At 50.6% G+C, this 19,805-nt stretch overlaps 1 protein-coding gene across 1 annotated transcript in view; it reads left to right on the forward strand.

The window, feature by feature from the left end:
* Window positions 1-19,805, forward strand: part of LOC144485832 (small conductance calcium-activated potassium channel protein 2-like) — a 159,304-nt gene that overhangs the window by 35,410 nt on the left and 104,089 nt on the right. Inside the window, exon 2 of the mRNA XM_078203904.1 lies at window positions 9,780-9,875. Coding sequence (XP_078060030.1) covers window positions 9,780-9,875 — 96 coding nt within the window. The remainder of the gene's footprint in view (window positions 1-9,779; window positions 9,876-19,805) is intronic.

The raw sequence follows: 19,805 nt of genomic DNA on the forward strand, positions 1-19,805 counted from the left end.
TGAGAGTGTGTGTGTGAGAGTGTGTGTGTGAGTGTGTGTGTGTGAGTGTGTGTGTGTGAGTGTGTGTGTGTGAGTGTGTGTGTGTGAGTGTGTGTGAGAGTGTGTGTGTGAGAGTGTGTGTGTGAGAGTGTGTGTGTGAGAGAGTGTGTGTGAGAGAGTGAGTGTGTGAGAGTGAGTGTGTGAGAGAGTGAGTGTGTGTGAGAGTGTGTGTGTGAGAGTGTGTGTGTGAGAGTGTGTGTGTGAGAGTGTGTGTGTGAGAGTGTGTGTGTGAGAGTGTGTGTGTGAGAGTGTGTGTGTGAGAGTGTGTGTGTGAGAGTGTGTGTGTGAGAGTGTGTGTGTGAGAGTGTGTGTGTGAGAGTGTGTGTGTGAGAGTGTGTGTGTGAGAGTGTGTGTGTGTGTGAGAGTGTGTGTGTGTGTGAGTGTGTGTGTGTGTGAGAGTGAGTGAGTGTGTGAGAGTGAGTGAGTGTGTGAGAGTGAGTGAGTGTGTGAGAGTGAGTGAGTGTGAGAGTGTGTGAGAGTGAGTGTGAGAGTGAGTGTGAGAGTCTGTGTGTGAGAGTGTGTGTGTGAGAGTGTGTGTGTGAGAGTGTGTGTGTGTGAGAGTGTGTGTGTGAGAGTGTGTGTGTGAGAGTGTGTGTGTGAGAGTGTGTGTGTGAGAGTGTGTGTGTGAGAGTGTGTGTGTGAGAGTGTGTGTGTGAGAGTGTGTGTGTGAGAGTGTGTGTGTGAGAGTGTGTGTGTGAGAGTGTGTGTGTGAGAGTGTGTGTGTGAGAGTGTGTGTGTGAGAGTGTGTGTGTGAGAGTGTGTGTGTGAGAGTGTGTGTGTGAGTGAGTGTGAGAGTGAGTGAGTGTGTGAGAGTGAGTGAGTGTGTGAGAGTGAGTGAGTGTGTGAGAGTGAGTGAGTGTGTGAGAGTGAGTGAGTGTGTGAGAGTGAGTGAGTGTGTGAGAGTGAGTGTGAGAGTGAGTGTGAGAGTGAGTGTGAGAGTGAGTGTGAGAGTGAGTGTGAGAGTGAGTGTGAGAGTGAGTGTGAGAGTGAGTGTGAGAGTGAGTGTGAGAGTGAGTGAGTGTGTGAGAGTGAGTGAGTGTGTGAGAGTGAGTGAGTGTGTGAGAGTGAGTGAGTGTGTGAGAGTGAGTGAGTGTGTGAGAGTGAGAGAGTGTGTGTGAGAGAGTGTGTGTGTGAGAGTGTGTGTGTGAGAGTGTGTGTGTGAGAGTGTGTGTGTGGGAGTGTGTGTGTGAGAGTGTGTGTGTGAGAGTGTGTGTGTGAGAGTGTGTGTGTGAGAGTGTGTGTGTGAGAGTGTGTGTGTGAGAGTGTGTGTGTGAGTGTGTGTGTGAGAGTGTGTGTGTGAGAGTGTGTGTGTGAGAGTGTGTGTGTGAGAGTGTGTGTGTGAGAGTGTGTGTGTGAGAGTGAGTGTGTGAGTGAGTGTGAGTGTGAGAGTGAGTGTGAGAGTGAGTGAGTGTGTGAGAGTGAGTGAGTGTGTGAGAGTGAGTGAGTGTGTGAGAGTGAGTGTGAGAGTGAGTGTGAGAGTGAGTGTGAGAGTGAGTGTGAGAGTGAGTGTGAGAGTGAGTGTGAGAGTGAGTGTGAGAGTGAGTGTGAGAGTGAGTGTGAGAGTGAGTGAGTGTGTGAGAGTGAGTGAGTGTGTGAGAGTGAGTGAGTGTGTGAGAGTGAGTGAGTGTGTGAGAGTGAGTGAGTGTGTGAGAGTGAGAGAGTGTGTGTGAGAGAGTGTGTGTGTGAGAGTGTGTGTGTGAGAGTGTGTGTGTGAGAGTGTGTGTGTGGGAGTGTGTGTGTGAGAGTGTGTGTGTGAGAGTGTGTGTGTGAGAGTGTGTGTGTGAGAGTGTGTGTGTGAGAGTGTGTGTGTGAGAGTGTGTGTGTGAGTGTGTGTGTGAGAGTGTGTGTGTGAGAGTGTGTGTGTGAGAGTGTGTGTGTGAGAGTGTGTGTGTGAGAGTGTGTGTGTGAGAGTGAGTGTGTGAGTGAGTGTGAGTGTGAGAGTGAGTGTGAGAGTGAGTGTGAGAGTGAGTGTGAGAGTGAGTGTGAGAGTGAGTGTGAGAGTGAGTGTGAGAGTGAGTGTGAGAGTGAGTGTGAGAGTGAGTGTGTGTGTGAGAGTGAGTGAGTGTGTGAGAGTGAGTGAGTGTGTGAGAGTGAGTGTGAGAGTGAGTGTGAGAGTGAGTGTGAGAGTGAGTGTGAGAGTGAGTGTGAGAGAGTGAGTGTGTGAGAGTGAGTGTGAGAGAGTGAGTGTGTGAGAGAGTGAGTGTGTGTGAGAGTGTGTGTGTGAGAGAGTGTGTGTGTGAGAGTGTGTGTGTGAGAGTGTGTGTGTGAGAGTGTGTGTGTGAGAGTGTGTGTGTGAGAGTGTGTGTGTGAGAGTGTGTGTGAGAGTGAGTGTGAGAGTGAGTGTGAGAGTGAGTGTGTGAGAGAGTGAGTGTGTGAGAGAGTGAGTGTGTGAGAGAGTGTGTGTGTGAGAGAGAGTGTGAGAGAGTGTGTGTGTGAGAGTGTGTGTGTGAGAGTGTGTGTGTGAGAGTGTGTGTGTGAGAGTGTGTGTGTGAGAGTGTGTGTGTGAGAGTGTGTGTGTGAGAGTGTGTGTGTGAGAGTGTGTGTGTGAGAGTGTGTGTGTGAGAGTGTGTGTGAGAGTGTGTGTGTGAGAGTGTGTGTGTGAGAATGTGTGTGTGAGAGTGTGTGTGAGAGTGTGTGTGAGAGTGTGTGTGAGAGTGTGTGTGAGAGTGTGAGTGAGTGTGTGTGTGAGAGTGTGAGTGTGTGAGTGAGTGTGTGAGTGAGTGTGTGAGTGAGTGTGTGAGTGAGTGAGTGTGTGAGTGAGTGAGTGTGTGAGTGAGTGTGTGAGTGAGTGTGTGAGTGAGTGAGAGTGAGTGAGTGTGTGAGAGTGAGTGAGTGTGTGAGAGTGAGTGAGTGTGTGAGAGTGAGTGAGTGTGTGAGAGTGAGTGAGTGCGTGAGAGTGAGTGAGTGTGTGTGAGTGAGTGTGTGTGTGTGAGTGTGTGTGAGAGTGTGTGTGTGAGAGTGTGTGTGTGAGAATGTGTGTGTGAGAATGTGTGTGTGAGAATGTGTGTGTGAGAGTGAGTGTGTGAGTGAGTGTGTGAGTGAGTGTGTGAGTGAGTGTGTGAGTGAGTGTGTGAGTGAGTGTGTGAGTGAGTGTGTGAGTGAGTGTGTGAGTGAGTGAGTGTGTGAGTGAGTGAGTGTGTGAGAGTGAGTGAGTGTGAGAGTGAGTGTGAGAGTGAGTGTGAGAGTGAGAGTGAGAGTGAGAGTGAGTGTGAGAGTGAGTGTGAGAGTGAGTGTGAGAGTGAGAGTGAGTGTGAGAGTGAGTGTGAGAGTGAGTGTGAGAGTGAGTGTGAGAGTGAGTGTGAGAGTGAGTGTGAGAGTGAGAGTGAGTGTGAGTGTGTGTGTGAGAGTGAGAGTGAGAGCGAGAGTGAGAGTGAGAGTGAGTGTGAGAGTGAGTGTGAGAGTGAGTGTGAGAGTGAGTGTGAGAGTGAGTGTGAGAGTGAGTGTGAGAGTGAGTGTGAGAGTGAGTGTGAGTGTGAGTGTGTGTGTGAGAGTGAGAGTGAGAGTGAGAGTGAGTGTGAGAGTGAGTGTGAGAGTGAGTGTGAGAGTGAGTGTGAGAGTGAGTGTGAGAGTGAGAGTGAGTGTGAGTGTGAGAGTGAGAGTGAGTGTGTGTGTGAGTGAGTGTGTGAGTGAGTGTGTGAGTGAGTGTGTGAGTGAGTGAGTGTGTGAGTGAGTGTGTGAGTGAGTGTGTGAGTGAGTGTGTGAGAGTGAGTGTGTGAGAGTGAGTGTGTGAGAGTGAGTGTGTGTGTGAGAGTGAGTGAGTGTGTGTGAGTGTGTGAGTGAGTGTGTGCGAGTGTGTGTGTGAGAGTGAGAGTGTGTGTGAGTGTGTGTGTGAGAGTGAGAGTGAGAGTGAGTGTGAGAGTGAGTGTGAGAGTGAGTGTGAGAGTGAGAGTGAGTGTGAGAGTGAGTGTGAGAGTGAGTGTGAGAGTGAGTGTGAGAGTGAGAGTGAGTGTGAGAGTGAGTGTGAGAGTGAGTGTGAGAGTGAGTGTGAGAGTGAGTGTGAGAGTGAGTGTGAGAGTGAGTGTGAGTGTGAGTGTGTGTGTGAGAGTGAGAGTGAGAGTGAGTGTGAGAGTGAGTGTGAGAGTGAGTGTGAGAGTGAGTGTGAGAGTGAGTGTGAGAGTGAGTGTGAGAGTGAGTGTGAGAGTGAGAGTGAGTGTGAGTGTGAGTGTGAGAGTGAGAGTGAGTGTGAGTGTGAGTGAGTGTGTGAGTGAGTGTGTGAGTGAGTGTGTGAGTGAGTGTGTGAGTGAGTGAGTGTGTGAGTGAGTGTGTGAGTGAGTGTGTGAGTGAGTGTGTGAGTGAGTGTGTGAGAGTGAGTGTGTGAGAGTGAGTGTGTGAGAGTGAGTGTGTGAGAGTGAGTGTGTGTGTGAGTGAGTGTGTGTGTGAGAGTGAGTGTGTGTGTGAGAGTGAGTGTGTGTGAGTGAGAGTGTGTGTGTGAGTGTGTGTGTGAGAGTGAGAGTGAGTGTGTGAGTGAGTGTGTGAGTGAGTGTGTGAGTGAGTGTGTGAGTGAGTGTGTGAGTGAGTGTGTGAGTGAGTGTGTGAGTGAGTGTGTGAGTGTGTGTGTGAGAGTGAGAGTGTGAGAGTGAGAGTGTGAGTGAGTGTGTGAGTGAGTGTGTGAGTGAGTGTGTGAGTGAGTGTGTGAGTGTGTGAGTGAGTGTGTGAGTGAGTGTGTGAGTGAGTGTGTGAGTGAGTGTGTGAGTGAGTGTGTGAGAGTGAGTGTGTGAGTGAGAGTGTGTGTGAGAGTGTGTGTGAGAGTGTGAGTGAGAGTGTGAGTGAGAGTGTGAGTGAGAGTGTGAGTGAGAGTGTGAGTGAGAGTGTGAGTGAGAGTGTGAGTGAGTGTGTGAGTGAGTGTGTGAGTGTGTGAGTGTGTGAGTGAGTGTGTGAGTGAGTGTGTGAGTGTGAGAGTGAGTGTGAGAGTGAGTGTGAGAGTGAGTGTGAGAGTGAGTGTGAGAGAGAGTGAGTGTGTGTGAGAGTGAGTGAGTGTGTGTGTGAGTGTGTGAGTGAGTGTGTGAGAGTGAGAGTGTGAGTGAGTGTGTGAGTGAGTGTGTGAGTGTGTGAGTGAGTGTGTGAGTGAGTGTGTGAGTGAGTGTGTGAGAGTGAGTGTGTGTGTGAGAGTGTGAGTCTTTCTGCTCTAAAGTAGAAAGAAACTTAAGCAAGTAGTAAGGAGGGCTAAAAGGGGTCATGAAAAGTCATTGGCCAGCAGGATTAAGGAAAATCCCATTTTATACATGTATAAAGAGCAAGAGGGTAGCCAGGGAGAGGGTTGGCGTCTGCGTGGAGCCAGAGGAAATGGGCGAGGTATTAAATGAGTACTTTGCGTCAGTGTTCACCAAAGAGAAGGGGTTGGTGAATGATGAGTCTGGGAAAGGGTGTGTAGTTAGTTTGAGCCATGTTGAGATCAAAAAGGATGAGTTATTGGAGTTCTTGAGAAACATTAAGGTAGACAAATCCCCAGGGCCTGATGGGATATATCCCAAAATACTTACAGAATCAAGGGAGGAAATTGCTGGGGCCTTGAGAGAAATCTTTGTATCCTCACTGGCTGCAGGGGAGGTCCCAGAGGATTGGAGAATAGCCAATGTTGTTCCTTTGTTTAAGAAGGGTAGCAAGAATAATGCAGGTAATTACAGGCCGGTGAGCCTTACATCAGTGGTTGGGAAATTATTGGAGAGGATTCTTCAAGACAGGATTTATTCCCACTTGGAAATAAGTGGACATATTAGTGAGAGGCAACATGGTTTTGTGAAGGGGAGGTCGTGTCTCACGAACTTGATCGGGTTTTTCGAGGAAGTGACGAAGATGATTGATGAGGGTAGGGCAGTGGATGTTGTCTACATGGACTTCAGTAAGGCCTTTGACAAAGTCTCTCATGGCAGACTGGTGCAGAAGGTGAAGTCGCATGGGATCAGAGGTGAGCTGGCAAGGTGGATTCAAAACTGGCTCGGTCAAAGAAGACAGAGGTTAGCAGTGGAAGGGTGTGTTTCTGAATGGAGGGCTGTGACAAGTGGCGTTCCTCAGGGATCAGTGCTGGGACCTTTGCTGTTTGTAATATATATAAATGATTTGGAGGAAAATGTAACTGGATTGATTAGTAAGTTTGTGGACGACACAAAGGTTGGTGGATTTGTGGATAGTGATGAGGACCATCAGAGGATACTGCAGGATATAGATTGGTTGGAGACTTGGGCGGAGAGATGGCAGATGGAATTTAATCTGGACAAATGTGAGGTAATGCATTTTGGAAGGTCTAATACAGATGGAAAATATACAATAAATGGCAGAACCCTTAAGAGTATTGATAGGCAGAGGGATCTGGGTGTACAGGTACACAGGTCACTGAAAGTGGCAATGCAGGTGGAGAAAGTAGTCAAGAAGGCATACGGCATGCTTGCCTTCATCGGCCGGGGCGTTGAGTTTAAAAATTGGCAAGTCATGTTGCAGCTTTATAGAACCTTAGTGAGGCCACACTTGGAATATAGTGTTCAATTCTGGTCACCACACTACCAGAAGGATGTGGAGGCTTTGGAGAGGGTACAGAAAAGATTTACCAGGATGTTGCCTGGTATGGAGGGCATTAGCTCTGAGGAGAGGTTGGAGAAACTTGATTTGTTCTCACTGGATCGACGGCAGCTTGTACCAGACACTTGCCACCCTCTGTGTGAAAAAATTGCCCCTCTGGACACTTTTGTCTCTCTCCCCTCTCACCTTAAACCTATGCCCTCTAGTTTTAGACTCCCCTACCTTTGGGAAAAGATGTTGACTATCTAGGGGTGGCACAGTGGGTTAGCACTGCTGCTGCTTCACAGCTCCAGGGTCCCGGGTTCGATTCCCGGCTCGGGTCACTGTCTGTGTGGAACAAAGAACAAAGAACAGTACAGCACAGGAAACAGGCCCTTCGGCCCTCCAAGCCTGTGCCGCTCCTTGGTCCAACTAGACCAATCGTTTGTATCCCTCCATTCCCAGGCTGCTCATGTGACTATCCAGGTAAGTCTTAAACGATGTCAGCGTGCCTGCCTCCACCACCCTACTTGGCAGCGCATTCCAGGCCCCCACCACCCTCTGTGTAAAAAACGTCACATTCTCCTCGTGTCTGCGTGGGTTTCCTCCGGGTGCTCCGGTTTCCTCCCACAGTCCAAAGATGTGCGGGTTAGGTTGATTGGCCAGGTTAAAAATTGCCCCTTAGAGTCCTGAGATGCGTAGGTTAGAGGGATTAGTGGGTAAATATGTGGGGGTAGGGCCTGGGTGGGATTGTGGTCGGTGCAGACTCGATGGGCCGAATGGCCTCCTTCTGCACTGTAGGGTTTCTATGATGATTTCTAGCTGATCTGTGCCCCTCATTATTTTATAGACCTCTATAAGATCACCCCTCAGCCTCCTACGCTCCAGAGAAAAAAGTCTCAGTCTATCCAGCCGCTCCTTATAACTCAATTTATCAAGTCCCGGTAGCATCCTAGTAAATCTTTTCTGCACTCCTAGTTTAATATTATCCTTTCTATAATAGGATGACCAGAACTGTACACAGTATTCCAAGTGTGGCCTGACCAATGTCTTGTACAACTTCAACAAGACGTCCCAACTCCTGTATTCAATGTTCTGACCAATGAAACCAAGCATGTCGAATGCCTTCTTCACCACTCTGTCCACCTGTGACTCCACTTCCAAGGAGCTATGAACCTGTACCCCTAGATCTCTTTGCTCTGTAACTCTCCCCAACGCCCTACCATTAACTGAGTAAGTCCTGCCCTGGTTCAATCTACCAAAATGCATCACCACGCATTTGTCTAAATTAAACTCCATCTGCCATTCGTCAGCCCACTGGCCCAATTGATCAAGGTTCCGTTGCAATTGGAGATAACTTTCTTCGCTGTCCACTATGCCACCAATCTTAGTGTCATCTGCAAACTTATTAACTGTGGGCAAGTTATTGGAAGGTGTGATAAGGGATAGGATCTACAAATATTTGGATAGACAGGGACTTATTAGGGAGAGTCAACATGGCTTTGTGCGTGGTAGGTCATGTTTGACCAATCTATTAGAGTTTTTCGAGGAGGTTACCAGGAAAGTGGATGAAGGGAAGGCGGTGGATGTTGTCTACCTGGATTTCAGCAAGGCCTTTGACAAGGTCCCTCAAGGGAGGTTAGTTAGGAAGGTTCAGTCGCTAGGTATACATGGGGAGGTAGTAAATTGGATTAGACACTGACTCAATGGAAGAAGCCAGAGAGTGGTTGTGGAGGATTGTTTCTCTGAGTGGAGGCCTGTGACTAGTGGTGTGCCGCAGGGATCGGTGTTGGGTCCATTGTTGTTTGTCATCTATATCAATGATCTGGATGATAATGAGGTTAATTGGATCAGCAAGTTTGCTGATGATACAAAGATTGGAGGTGTAGTGGACAGTGAGGAAGGTTTTCAAAGCTTGCAGAGGGATTTGGACCAACTAGAAAAATGGGCTGAAAAATGGCAAATGGAATTTAACGCAGACAAGTGTGAGATATTGCACATTGGAAGGACAAACCAAAGTAGAATGTACAGGGTAAATGGTAGGACTCTGAAGAGTGCAGTTGAACAGAGGGATCTGGGAATACAGGTGCAGAATTCCCTAAAAGTGACGTCACAGGTGGATAGGGTCGTAAAGAGTGTCTTTGGTACATTGGCCTTTATAAATCGGAGTATCGAGTGTAAAAGTTGGAGTGTTATGGTAAGGTTATATAAGGCATTGGTGAGGCCGAATTTGGAGTATTGTGTACAGTTTTGGTCACCTAGTTACAGGAAGGATGTAAATAAGGTTGAAAGAGTGCAGAGAAGGTTCACAAGGATGTTGCCGGGACTTGAGAAGCTGAGTTACAGAGAGAGATTGAATAGGTTGCGACTTTATTCCCTGGAGCGTAGAAGATTGAGGGGAGATTTGATAGAGGTGTATAAGATTTTGATGGGTATAGATAGAGAGAATGCAAGCAGGCTTTTTCCGCTGAGGCGAGGGAAGAAAAAAACCAGAGGGCATGGGTTAAGGGTGAAAGGAGAAAAGTTTAAAGGGAATATTAGGTGGGGCTTCTTCACGCAGAGAGTGGTGGGAGTGTGGAATGAGCTGCCGGATGAAGTGGTAAATGCACTTTTAACATTTAAGAAAAACTTGGACGGGTTCATGGATGAGAGGGGTGTGGAGGGATATGGTCCAAGTGCAGGTCAGTGGGACTAGGCAAAAAATGGTTCGGCACAGACAAGAAGGGTCAAAAGGCCTGTTTCTGAGCTGTAATTTTCTATGGTTCTATGCCTCCTATATTCTCATCCAATCCAGGTATAGGTTTAAATCTTACGAGGCAAGTTTTTTTTACACAGAGGGCGGTGGGTACCTGGAACTCCCTGCCAGGGGAGGTAGTGGAAGCAGATACGATAGTGACGTTTAAGGGGCGTCTTGACAAATATATGAATAGGATGGGAATAGAGGGATACGGTCCCCGGAAGGGTGGGGGAGTTTTAGTTCAGACAGACAGCATGGTCAGTACAGGCTTGGAGGGCCGAAGGGCCTGTTCCTGTGCTGTAATTTTCTTTGTTCTTTGTGTGCGCGCGTGCGAGTGTGCACGGGGCTGGGTGCAGTGTACGCAGGGCTGGTTGGGGTGTACGCGGGCCTGGGTACGGTGTACAGGGGTTTGGCCAGCTGAAGGGGACGTGCAGCCTCCTTGAGCGCGTGCCACGCTGTGATCTGCTCTGACCATGTTGGATATCTCACTGCCTTTTCCCTTGTTTTTCAGGGCTCCATGTACTCGCTCGCTCTGAAATGCCTTATCAGCCTCTCCACCTTCATCCTGCTCGGACTCATCATCGCCTACCATGCCAGGGAGATCCAGGTACGCAGCGAGCGTGAGGAGCTCAGTCCTGCTCCCTCACACCTCATAGACCGCTCAAAGCCACCACCCTCTCTTCTCCTGAGCTCACTGGGTCAAACTTCTGTCAAGGATTCTCCCCCCGCAAGGGGCCTCATCTTCCCTCCAAGGGGGCGGCACAGTGTGTCAGCACTGCCACCTCACAGCGCCGGGGACCCGGGTTCGATTCCCAGCTCGGGTCACTGTGTGGAGTCTGCACGTTCTCCCCGTGTCTGCGTGGGTTTCCTCCGGGTGCTCCGGTTTCCTCCCACAGTCCGAAAGACGTGCTGGTTAGGGTGCATTGGCCGTGCTAAATTCTCCCTCAGTGTTACCCGAACAGGCGCCGGAGTGTGGCGACGAGGGGATTTTCACAGTAACTTCATTGCGGTGTTAATGTAACCCTACTTGTGACCAATAAATAAACTTGTGACTGATACCTCCTGTCCATTCACCCGATTTCCAATCGCCCAGCTTCTCCCTCGGGTTCCGATATTAGCTGAGATTCCCTCCCCTCATGTACCTGTCTACCCCGCTTTCAAACCGAGTTCAGGCCTCCATATTTCTTAGAATCAGAGAACCCTACAGTGCAGGAAGAGGCCATTCGGTCCATCGAGTCCGCACCAAGCACAATCCCACCCAGGCCCTATCCCCATAGCCGCACATATTTACCCTCGCTAGTTCCCCTGACACTAAAGGGCAATTTAGCATGTAAAATTTACTCTGTATCTAACCCCGTGTTGTACCTGTCCTGGGAGTGTTTGATGGGGACAGTGTAGAGGGAGCTTTACTCTGTATCTAACCCCGTGCTGTTCCTGTCCTGGGAGTGTTTGATGGGGACAGTGTAGAGGGAGCTTTACTCTGTATCTAACCCCGTGCTGTACCTGTCCTGGGAGTGTTTGATGGGGGACAGTGTAGAGGGAGCTTTACTCTGTATCTAACCCCGTGCTGTTCCTGTCCTGGGAGTGTTTGATGGGGACAGTGGAGAGGGAGCTTTACTCTGTATCTAACCCCGTGCTGTACCTGTCCTGGGAGTGTTTGATGGGGACAGTGGAGAGGGAGCTTTACTCTGTATCTAACCCCGTGCTGTACCTGTCCTGGGAGTGTTTGATGGGGGACAGTGTAGAGAGAGCTTTACTCTGTATCTAACCCCGTGCTGTACCTGTCCTGGGAGTGTTTGATGGGGACAGTGTAGAGGGAGCTTTACTCTGTATCTAACCCCGTGCTGTCCCTGTCCTGGGAGTGTTTGATGAGGACAGTGGAGAGGGAGCTTTACTCTGTATCTAACCCCGTGCTGTACCTGTCCTGGGAGTGTTTGATGGGGACAGTGGAGAGGGAGCTTTACTCTGTATCTAACCCCGTGCTGTACCTGTCCTGGGAGTGTTTGATGGGGACAGTGTAGAGGGAGCTTTACTCTGTATCTAACCCCGTGCTGTACCTGTCCTGGGAGTGTTTGATGGGAGACAGTGTAGAGGGAGCTTTACTCTGTATCTAACCCCGTGCTGTACCTGTCCTGGGAGTGTTTGATGGGGACAGTGTAAAGGGAGCTTTACTCTGTATCTAACCCTGTGCTGTATCTGTCCTGGGAGTGTTTGATGGGAGACAGTGCAGAGGGAGCTTTACTCTGTATCTAACCCCGTGCTGTACCTGTCCTGGGAGTGTTTGATGAGAACAGTGTAGAGGGAGCTTTACTCTGTATCTAACCCCGTGCTGTACCTGTCCTGGGTGTGTGTGATGGGGACAGTGTAGAGGGAGCTTGACTTTGTATCTAACCCCATGCTGTACCTGTCCTGGGAGTGTTTGATGGGGACAGTGTAGAGGGAGCTTTACTCAGTATGTAAGCCCGTGCTGTAACTGTCCTGGGTGTGTTTGATGGGGGACAGTGTAGAGAGAGCTTTACTCTGTATCTAACCCCGTGCTGTACCTGTCCTGGGCATGTGTGATGGGGAACAGTGTGGAGGGAGCTTTACTCTGTATCTAACCCCGTGCTTTTCCTGTCCTGGGCGTGTTTGATGGGGACAGTGTAGAGGGAGCTTTACTCTGTATCTAACCCCGTGCTGTACCTGTCCTGGGAGTGTTTGATGGGGAACAGTGTAGAGGGAGCTTTACTCTGTATCTAACCCCGTGCTGTACCTGTCCTGGGTGTGTGTGATGGGGACAGTGTAGAGGGAGCTTTACTCTGTATCTAACCCCGTGCTGTACCTGTCCTGGGAGTGTTTGATGGGGGACAGTGTAGAGGGAGCTTTACTCTGTATCTAACCCCGTGCTGTACCTGTCCTGGGAGTGTTTGATGGGGGACAGTGTAGAGGGAGCTTTACTCTGTATCTAACCCCGTGTTGTACCTGTCCTGGGAGTGTTTGATGGGAACAGTGTAGAGGGAGCTTTACTCTGTATCTAACCCCGTGCTGTATCTGTCCTGGGAGTGTTTGATGGGAGACAGTGTAGAGGGAGTTTTACTCTGTATCTAACCCCGTGCTGTACCTGTCCTGGGAGTGTTTGATGGGGACAGTGTAGAGGGAGCTTTACTCTGTATCTAACCGCGTGCTGTACCTGTCCTGGGAGTGTTTGATGGGGACAGTGTAGAGGATGCTTTACTCTGTATCTAACCCCGTGCTGTACCTGTCCCGGGAGTGTGTGATGGGGACAGTGTAGAGGGAGCTTTACTTTGTATCTAACCGCATGCTGTACCTGTCCTGGGAGTGTTTGATGGGGACAGTGTAGAGGGAGCTTTACTCAGTATCTAAGCCCGTGCTGTACCTGTCCTGGGTGTGTTTGATGGGGGACAGTGTAGAGAGAGCTTTACTCTGTATCTAACCCCGTGCTGTACCTGTCCTTTGCATGTGTGATGGGGGACAGTGTGGAGGGAGCTTTACTCTGTATCTAACCCCGTGCTTTTTCTGTCCTGGGCGTGTTTGATGGGGACAGTGTAGAGGGAGCTTTACTCTGTATCTAACCCCGTGCTGTACCTGTCCTGGGAGTGTTTGATGGGGAACAGAGTAGAGGGAGCTTTACTCTGTATCTAACTCCGTGCTGTACCTGTCCTGGGTGTGTGTGATGGGGACAGTGTAGAGGGAGCTTCGCTCTGTATCTAATCCCGTGCTGTACCTGTCCTGGGAGTGTTTGATGGGGACAGTGTAGAGGGAGCTTTACTCTGTATCTAACCCCGTGCTGTACCTGTCCTGGGAGTGTTTGATGGGGGACAGTGTAGAGGGAGCTTTACTCTGTATCTAACCCCGTGCTGTACCTGTCCTGGGAGTGTTTGATGGGGGACAGTGTAGAGGGCGCTTTACTCTGTATCTAAACCCGTGCTGTACCTGTCCTGGGAGTTTTTGATGGGGGACAGTGTAGAGGGAGCTTTACTCTGTATCTAACCCCGTGCTGTACCTGTCCTGGGAGTGTTTGATGGGGGACAGTGTAGAGGGAGCTTTACTCTGTATCTAACCCCGTGTTGTACCTGTCCTGGGAGTGTTTGATGGGGACAGTGTAGAGGGAGCTTTACTCTGTATCTAACCCCGTGCTGTATCTGTCCTGGGAGTGTTTGATGGGAGACAGTGTAGAGGGAGTTTTACTCTGTATCTAACCCCGTGCTGTACCTGTCCTGGGAGTGGTTGATGGGGACAGTGTAGAGGGTGCTTTACTCTGTATCTAACCCCGTGCTGTACCTGTCCTGGGAGTGTTTGATGAGGACAGTGTAGAGGGAGCTTTACTCTGTATCTAACCCCGTGCTGTACCTGTCCTGGGAGTGTTTGATGGGGACAGTGTAGAGGGAGCTTTACTCTGTATCTAACCCCGTGCTGTACCTGTCCTGGGAGTGTTTGATGGGAGACAGTGTAGAGGGAATTTTACTCTGTATCTAACCCCGTGCTGTACCTGTCCTGGGAGTGCTTGATGGGGACAGTGTAGAGGAAGCTTTACTCAGTATCTAACCCCGTGCTGTACCTGTCCTGGGTGTGTTTGATGGGGGACAGTGTAGAGAGAGCTTTACTCTGTATCTAACCCCGTGCTGTACCTGTCCTGGGAGTGTTTGATGGGGACAGTGTAGAGGGAGCTTTACTCTGTATCTAACCCCGTGCTGTCCCTGTCCTGGGAGTGTTTGATGAGGACAGTGGAGAGGGAGCTTTACTCTGTATCTAACCCCGTGCTGTACCTGTCCTGGGAGTGTTTGATGGGGACAGTGGAGAGGGAGCTTTACTCTGTATCTAACCCCGTGCTGTACCTGTCCTGGGAGTGTTTGATGGGGACAGTGTAGAGGGAGCTTTACTCTGTATCTAACCCCGTGCTGTACCTGTCCTGGGAGTGTTTGATGGGAGACAGTGTAGAGGGAGCTTTACTCTGTATCTAACCCCGTGCTGTACCTGTCCTGGGAGTGTTTGATGGGGACAGTGTAAAGGGAGCTTTACTCTGTATCTAACCCTGTGCTGTATCTGTCCTGGGAGTGTTTGATGGGAGACAGTGCAGAGGGAGCTTTACTCTGTATCTAACCCCGTGCTGTACCTGTCCTGGGAGTGTTTGATGAGAACAGTGTAGAGGGAGCTTTACTCTGTATCTAACCCCGTGCTGTACCTGTCCTGGGTGTGTGTGATGGGGACAGTGTAGAGGGAGCTTGACTTTGTATCTAACCCCATGCTGTACCTGTCCTGGGAGTGTTTGATGGGGACAGTGTAGAGGGAGCTTTACTCAGTATGTAAGCCCGTGCTGTAACTGTCCTGGGTGTGTTTGATGGGGGACAGTGTAGAGAGAGCTTTACTCTGTATCTAACCCCGTGCTGTACCTGTCCTGGGCATGTGTGATGGGGAACAGTGTGGAGGGAGCTTTACTCTGTATCTAACCCCGTGCTTTTCCTGTCCTGGGCGTGTTTGATGGGGACAGTGTAGAGGGAGCTTTACTCTGTATCTAACCCCGTGCTGTACCTGTCCTGGGAGTGTTTGATGGGGAACAGTGTAGAGGGAGCTTTACTCTGTATCTAACCCCGTGCTGTACCTGTCCTGGGTGTGTGTGATGGGGACAGTGTAGAGGGAGCTTTACTCTGTATCTAACCCCGTGCTGTACCTGTCCTGGGAGTGTTTGATGGGGGACAGTGTAGAGGGAGCTTTACTCTGTATCTAACCCCGTGCTGTACCTGTCCTGGGAGTGTTTGATGGGGGACAGTGTAGAGGGAGCTTTACTCTGTATCTAACCCCGTGTTGTACCTGTCCTGGGAGTGTTTGATGGGAACAGTGTAGAGGGAGCTTTACTCTGTATCTAACCCCGTGCTGTATCTGTCCTGGGAGTGTTTGATGGGAGACAGTGTAGAGGGAGTTTTACTCTGTATCTAACCCCGTGCTGTACCTGTCCTGGGAGTGTTTGATGGGGACAGTGTAGAGGGAGCTTTACTCTGTATCTAACCGCGTGCTGTACCTGTCCTGGGAGTGTTTGATGGGGACAGTGTAGAGGATGCTTTACTCTGTATCTAACCCCGTGCTGTACCTGTCCCGGGAGTGTGTGATGGGGACAGTGTAGAGGGAGCTTTACTTTGTATCTAACCGCATGCTGTACCTGTCCTGGGAGTGTTTGATGGGGACAGTGTAGAGGGAGCTTTACTCAGTATCTAAGCCCGTGCTGTACCTGTCCTGGGTGTGTTTGATGGGGGACAGTGTAGAGAGAGCTTTACTCTGTATCTAACCCCGTGCTGTACCTGTCCTTTGCATGTGTGATGGGGGACAGTGTGGAGGGAGCTTTACTCTGTATCTAACCCCGTGCTTTTTCTGTCCTGGGCGTGTTTGATGGGGACAGTGTAGAGGGAGCTTTACTCTGTATCTAACCCCGTGCTGTACCTGTCCTGGGAGTGTTTGATGGGGAACAGAGTAGAGGGAGCTTTACTCTGTATCTAACTCCGTGCTGTACCTGTCCTGGGTGTGTGTGATGGGGACAGTGTAGAGGGAGCTTCGCTCTGTATCTAATCCCGTGCTGTACCTGTCCTGGGAGTGTTTGATGGGGACAGTGTAGAGGGAGCTTTACTCTGTATCTAACCCCGTGCTGTACCTGTCCTGGGAGTGTTTGATGGGGGACAGTGTAGAGGGAGCTTTACTCTGTATCTAACCCCGTGCTGTACCTGTCCTGGGAGTGTTTGATGGGGGACAGTGTAGAGGGCGCTTTACTCTGTATCTAAACCCGTGCTGTACCTGTCCTGGGAGTTTTTGATGGGGGACAGTGTAGAGGGAGCTTTACTCTGTATCTAACCCCGTGCTGTACCTGTCCTGGGAGTGTTTGATGGGGGACAGTGTAGAGGGAGCTTTACTCTGTATCTAACCCCGTGTTGTACCTGTCCTGGGAGTGTTTGATGGGGACAGTGTAGAGGGAGCTTTACTCTGTATCTAACCCCGTGCTGTATCTGTCCTGGGAGTGTTTGATGGGAGACAGTGTAGAGGGAGTTTTACTCTGTATCTAACCCCGTGCTGTACCTGTCCTGGGAGTGGTTGATGGGGACAGTGTAGAGGGTGCTTTACTCTGTATCTAACCCCGTGCTGTACCTGTCCTGGGAGTGTTTGATGAGGACAGTGTAGAGGGAGCTTTACTCTGTATCTAACCCCGTGCTGTACCTGTCCTGGGAGTGTTTGATGGGGACAGTGTAGAGGGAGCTTTACTCTGTATCTAACCCCGTGCTGTACCTGTCCTGGGAGTGTTTGATGGGAGACAGTGTAGAGGGAATTTTACTCTGTATCTAACCCCGTGCTGTACCTGTCCTGGGAGTGCTTGATGGGGACAGTGTAGAGGAAGCTTTACTCAGTATCTAACCCCGTGCTGTACCTGTCCTGGGTGTGTTTGATGGGGGACAGTGTAGAGGGAGCTTTACTCTGTATCTAACCCCGTGCTGTACCTGTCCTGGGAGTGTTTGATGAGGACAGTGTAGAGGGAGCTTTACTCTGTATCTAACCCCGTGCTGTACCTGTCCTGGGTGTGTTTGATGGGGGACAGTGTAGAGGGAGCTTTACTCTGTATCTAACCCCGTGCTGTACCTGTCCTGGGAGTGTTTGATGGGGGACAGTGTAGAGGGAGCTTTACTCTGTATCTAACCCCGTGCTGTACCTGTCCTGGGAGTGTTTGATGGGGGGACAGTGTAGAGGGAGCTTTACTCTGTATCTAACCCCGTGCTGTTCCTGTCCTGGCAGTGTTTGATGGGGGACAGTGTGGAGGGAGCTTTACTCTGTATCTAACCCCGTGCTGTACCTGTCCTGGGAGTGTTTGATGGGGGACTGCACTGCCTCCATCAAACACTCCCAGGACGGCGCCTCTGACATGGCTGCACTCGCTCGGTGCTGCAGAGGGTGAGTGGGTTTCGATTCTGTTGGTCCGGCCCCTCAGAACATGGTAGCGCCAAAGTGTGAGTGTGGCTGAGAATCGAGAGAGAGAGAGAGAGAAAGCCGGAGCAGGGATCTCACTAACTTTGACTGACAGGAAACCTAGACCAAAATAGGTTGTCAGGCAAACCAGTGACTAACCGGAACGGCTGGAGTAAACACAGTCCCCGCTCTGTTTGTTGATTCTGTTCACTCGTGCCAGCCTTTGTTTGCAGGAAGTTGGCGAGGTTGCAGCTTCCTGGGGTTTGGTTTGAAGGGAGGTAGGTTGGCAGGCTTCCATCTCCCCATTGCAGGACCAAGCTGGTGACAGTTCCTGCTCTCCTTCATCCTGTGAGCAAGATCGTAGCGAGGGCCCAGGCCTTTCAGCCCATCCCATTCCTACTATCCAGCAACCTAGTTTAACAGGGGAGGCGATGGCCTAGTGGTATTATCTATTAATCCAGAAACTCAGCTAATGTTCTGGGGGACCTGAGTTCGAATCCCGCCGCGGCAGATGGTGGAATTTGAATTCAATAAAAAAATATCTGGAATTAAGAATCTGCTGATGACCCATTGTCGGAAAAACCCATCTGGTTCCCTTTAGGGAAGGAAATCTGCCGTCCTTACCCCGGTCTGGCCTACATGTGACTCCAGAGCCACAGCAATGTGGTTGACTCTCAACTGCCCTCCAAGGGGCAACTAGGGATGGGCAATAAATGCTGGACCCAGCCGGGGACGCCCGTGTCCCACGAATGAATGAAAAAATAATTAGTCCCTTTTCCCTCGTCCACTGGAATTCCCCCGCTGGCCACGGGAATTCAGAGCCAGGCCGGGGAGGGCAACGGGAAGGTCTGTTGACCGTGGGTGGGATTTTCCGGTCTTGGGGGTCGAGCAAGGCTGTAAAATCCCACCCCTCATCGCCATGGAATCCCAACTGTGCAGAGGAGGCCATTCGGCCCATCGGGTCAGCACCGACGATCTGTCAGAGTATCGTACCCAGGCACTCCCCCTATCCCTATAACCACACACATTTCCCATGGCCAATCTACCCAACCTGCTCATCTTTGGACACTAAGGGACAATTTAGCCTGGCCAATCCACCTAACCCACACATCTTTCGGACTGTGGGAGGAAACCAGAGCACCCGGAGGAAACCCACGCAGACACGGGGAGAACGTGCAAACTCCACACAGACAGTGACGCCAGGCCGGAATTGAACCTGGGTCCCTGACGCTGTGAGGCAGCAGTTCTAACCACTGTGCCACTGTGCATACCATTCATAGAGAAGGAAAGGAGAGAGTGCAGAATGTACAGTTACAGTCATAGCTGGGGTGTCGCGAAAGATCAACTTAATGCAAGGTAAGTCCATTTAGAAATCTGACGGCAGCAGGGAAGAAGCTGTTCTTGAGTCGGTTGGTACATGACCTCAGACTTTTGTATCTTTATCCCGACGGAAAAAGGTGGAAGAGAGAATGTCTGGGGGGTGCGTGGGGTCCTTGATTACGCTGGCTGCTTTTCCCCGAGACAGCGGGAAGTGTAGACAGAGTCAATGGATGGGAGGCTGGTTTGCGTGATGGATTGGGCTACATTCACGACCTTTTGTAGTTCCTTGCGGTCTTGGGCAGAGCAGGAGCCCCAGACCAAGCTGTGATACAACCAGAAAGAATGCTTTCTATGGTGCATCTGTAAAAGTTGGTGAGAGTCGTAGCTGACATGCCAAATTTCCTTAGTCTTCTGAGAAAGTACCGATGATGGACAGATGGGCTTGGTGTGAGTTAGGAGGCACGCAGCAGAGGGCAGAGAGGATGGTTAAAGATACTCTGTCGTGCTGTCACATTTCAGGGTGATACGGGGGGGAGGGGGGATACTGGGGGAGGGGTGGTACGGGAGAGGGGTGGTACTGGGGGAGGGGTGTTGCAGGGGGGAGGGCTGGTGCAGAGGGAGGGGCGGGGGGGGGGGGGGGTGGTGGTTCCAAAGGCATTTTGCTTTGATTGTGGCCCTTGCTAAGTAAAGCGACAGGTGGCCTCAGTGGGAAGCTGTCAAGGCTCCGGCCTCCCTGACAAACAAGAGACTCCTGTTCCACTCCGGCCGCTATTAATAACCAGGACTGTCGTGGAGTCCACAATGCCACCTCGCCCGGGCTGGGCCGGACTCCAGGGTCGTGTCCCCTGTGCGTGTTTGTGAAGCCTCCGCGACATTGCTTTCTGACGGGCACCGGGAAAGACCCATCTCGTCAATCGCCGGCCTGCTGCTCAGGCTGGGAATGAGATGGATAGCTGAACATTCCCGCTTGGAAACCCCCTCTACCCTCTCCCCCCCCGACAAACCAGCGGTGCCAAGGGCATGTGGAGAACCCTGCACACAAGCTCCAAGGGTACGCGGGAGTACCGTGTACACCGTCCAGTTGTTTAAAACGACCCTCCGGAGCCTGCCGGGGGCAGGTTGGAAAATTCGGACAAGTGTCCCGGAAGCACAACTCCATGGAATGAGAATTTACACTCATCCAAACAAATTCTCAGCTCTTCAGAGAGAGTTGCGGGTTAAAGAGAGTGAAAAAGATTCAAAATAACGTTTGATTTGATTTATTATTGTCACGTGTATC

This window comes from Mustelus asterias, unplaced genomic scaffold (genome assembly GCF_964213995.1).
Source record: "Mustelus asterias unplaced genomic scaffold, sMusAst1.hap1.1 HAP1_SCAFFOLD_229, whole genome shotgun sequence".
Lineage (NCBI taxonomy): Eukaryota > Metazoa > Chordata > Chondrichthyes > Carcharhiniformes > Triakidae > Mustelus > Mustelus asterias.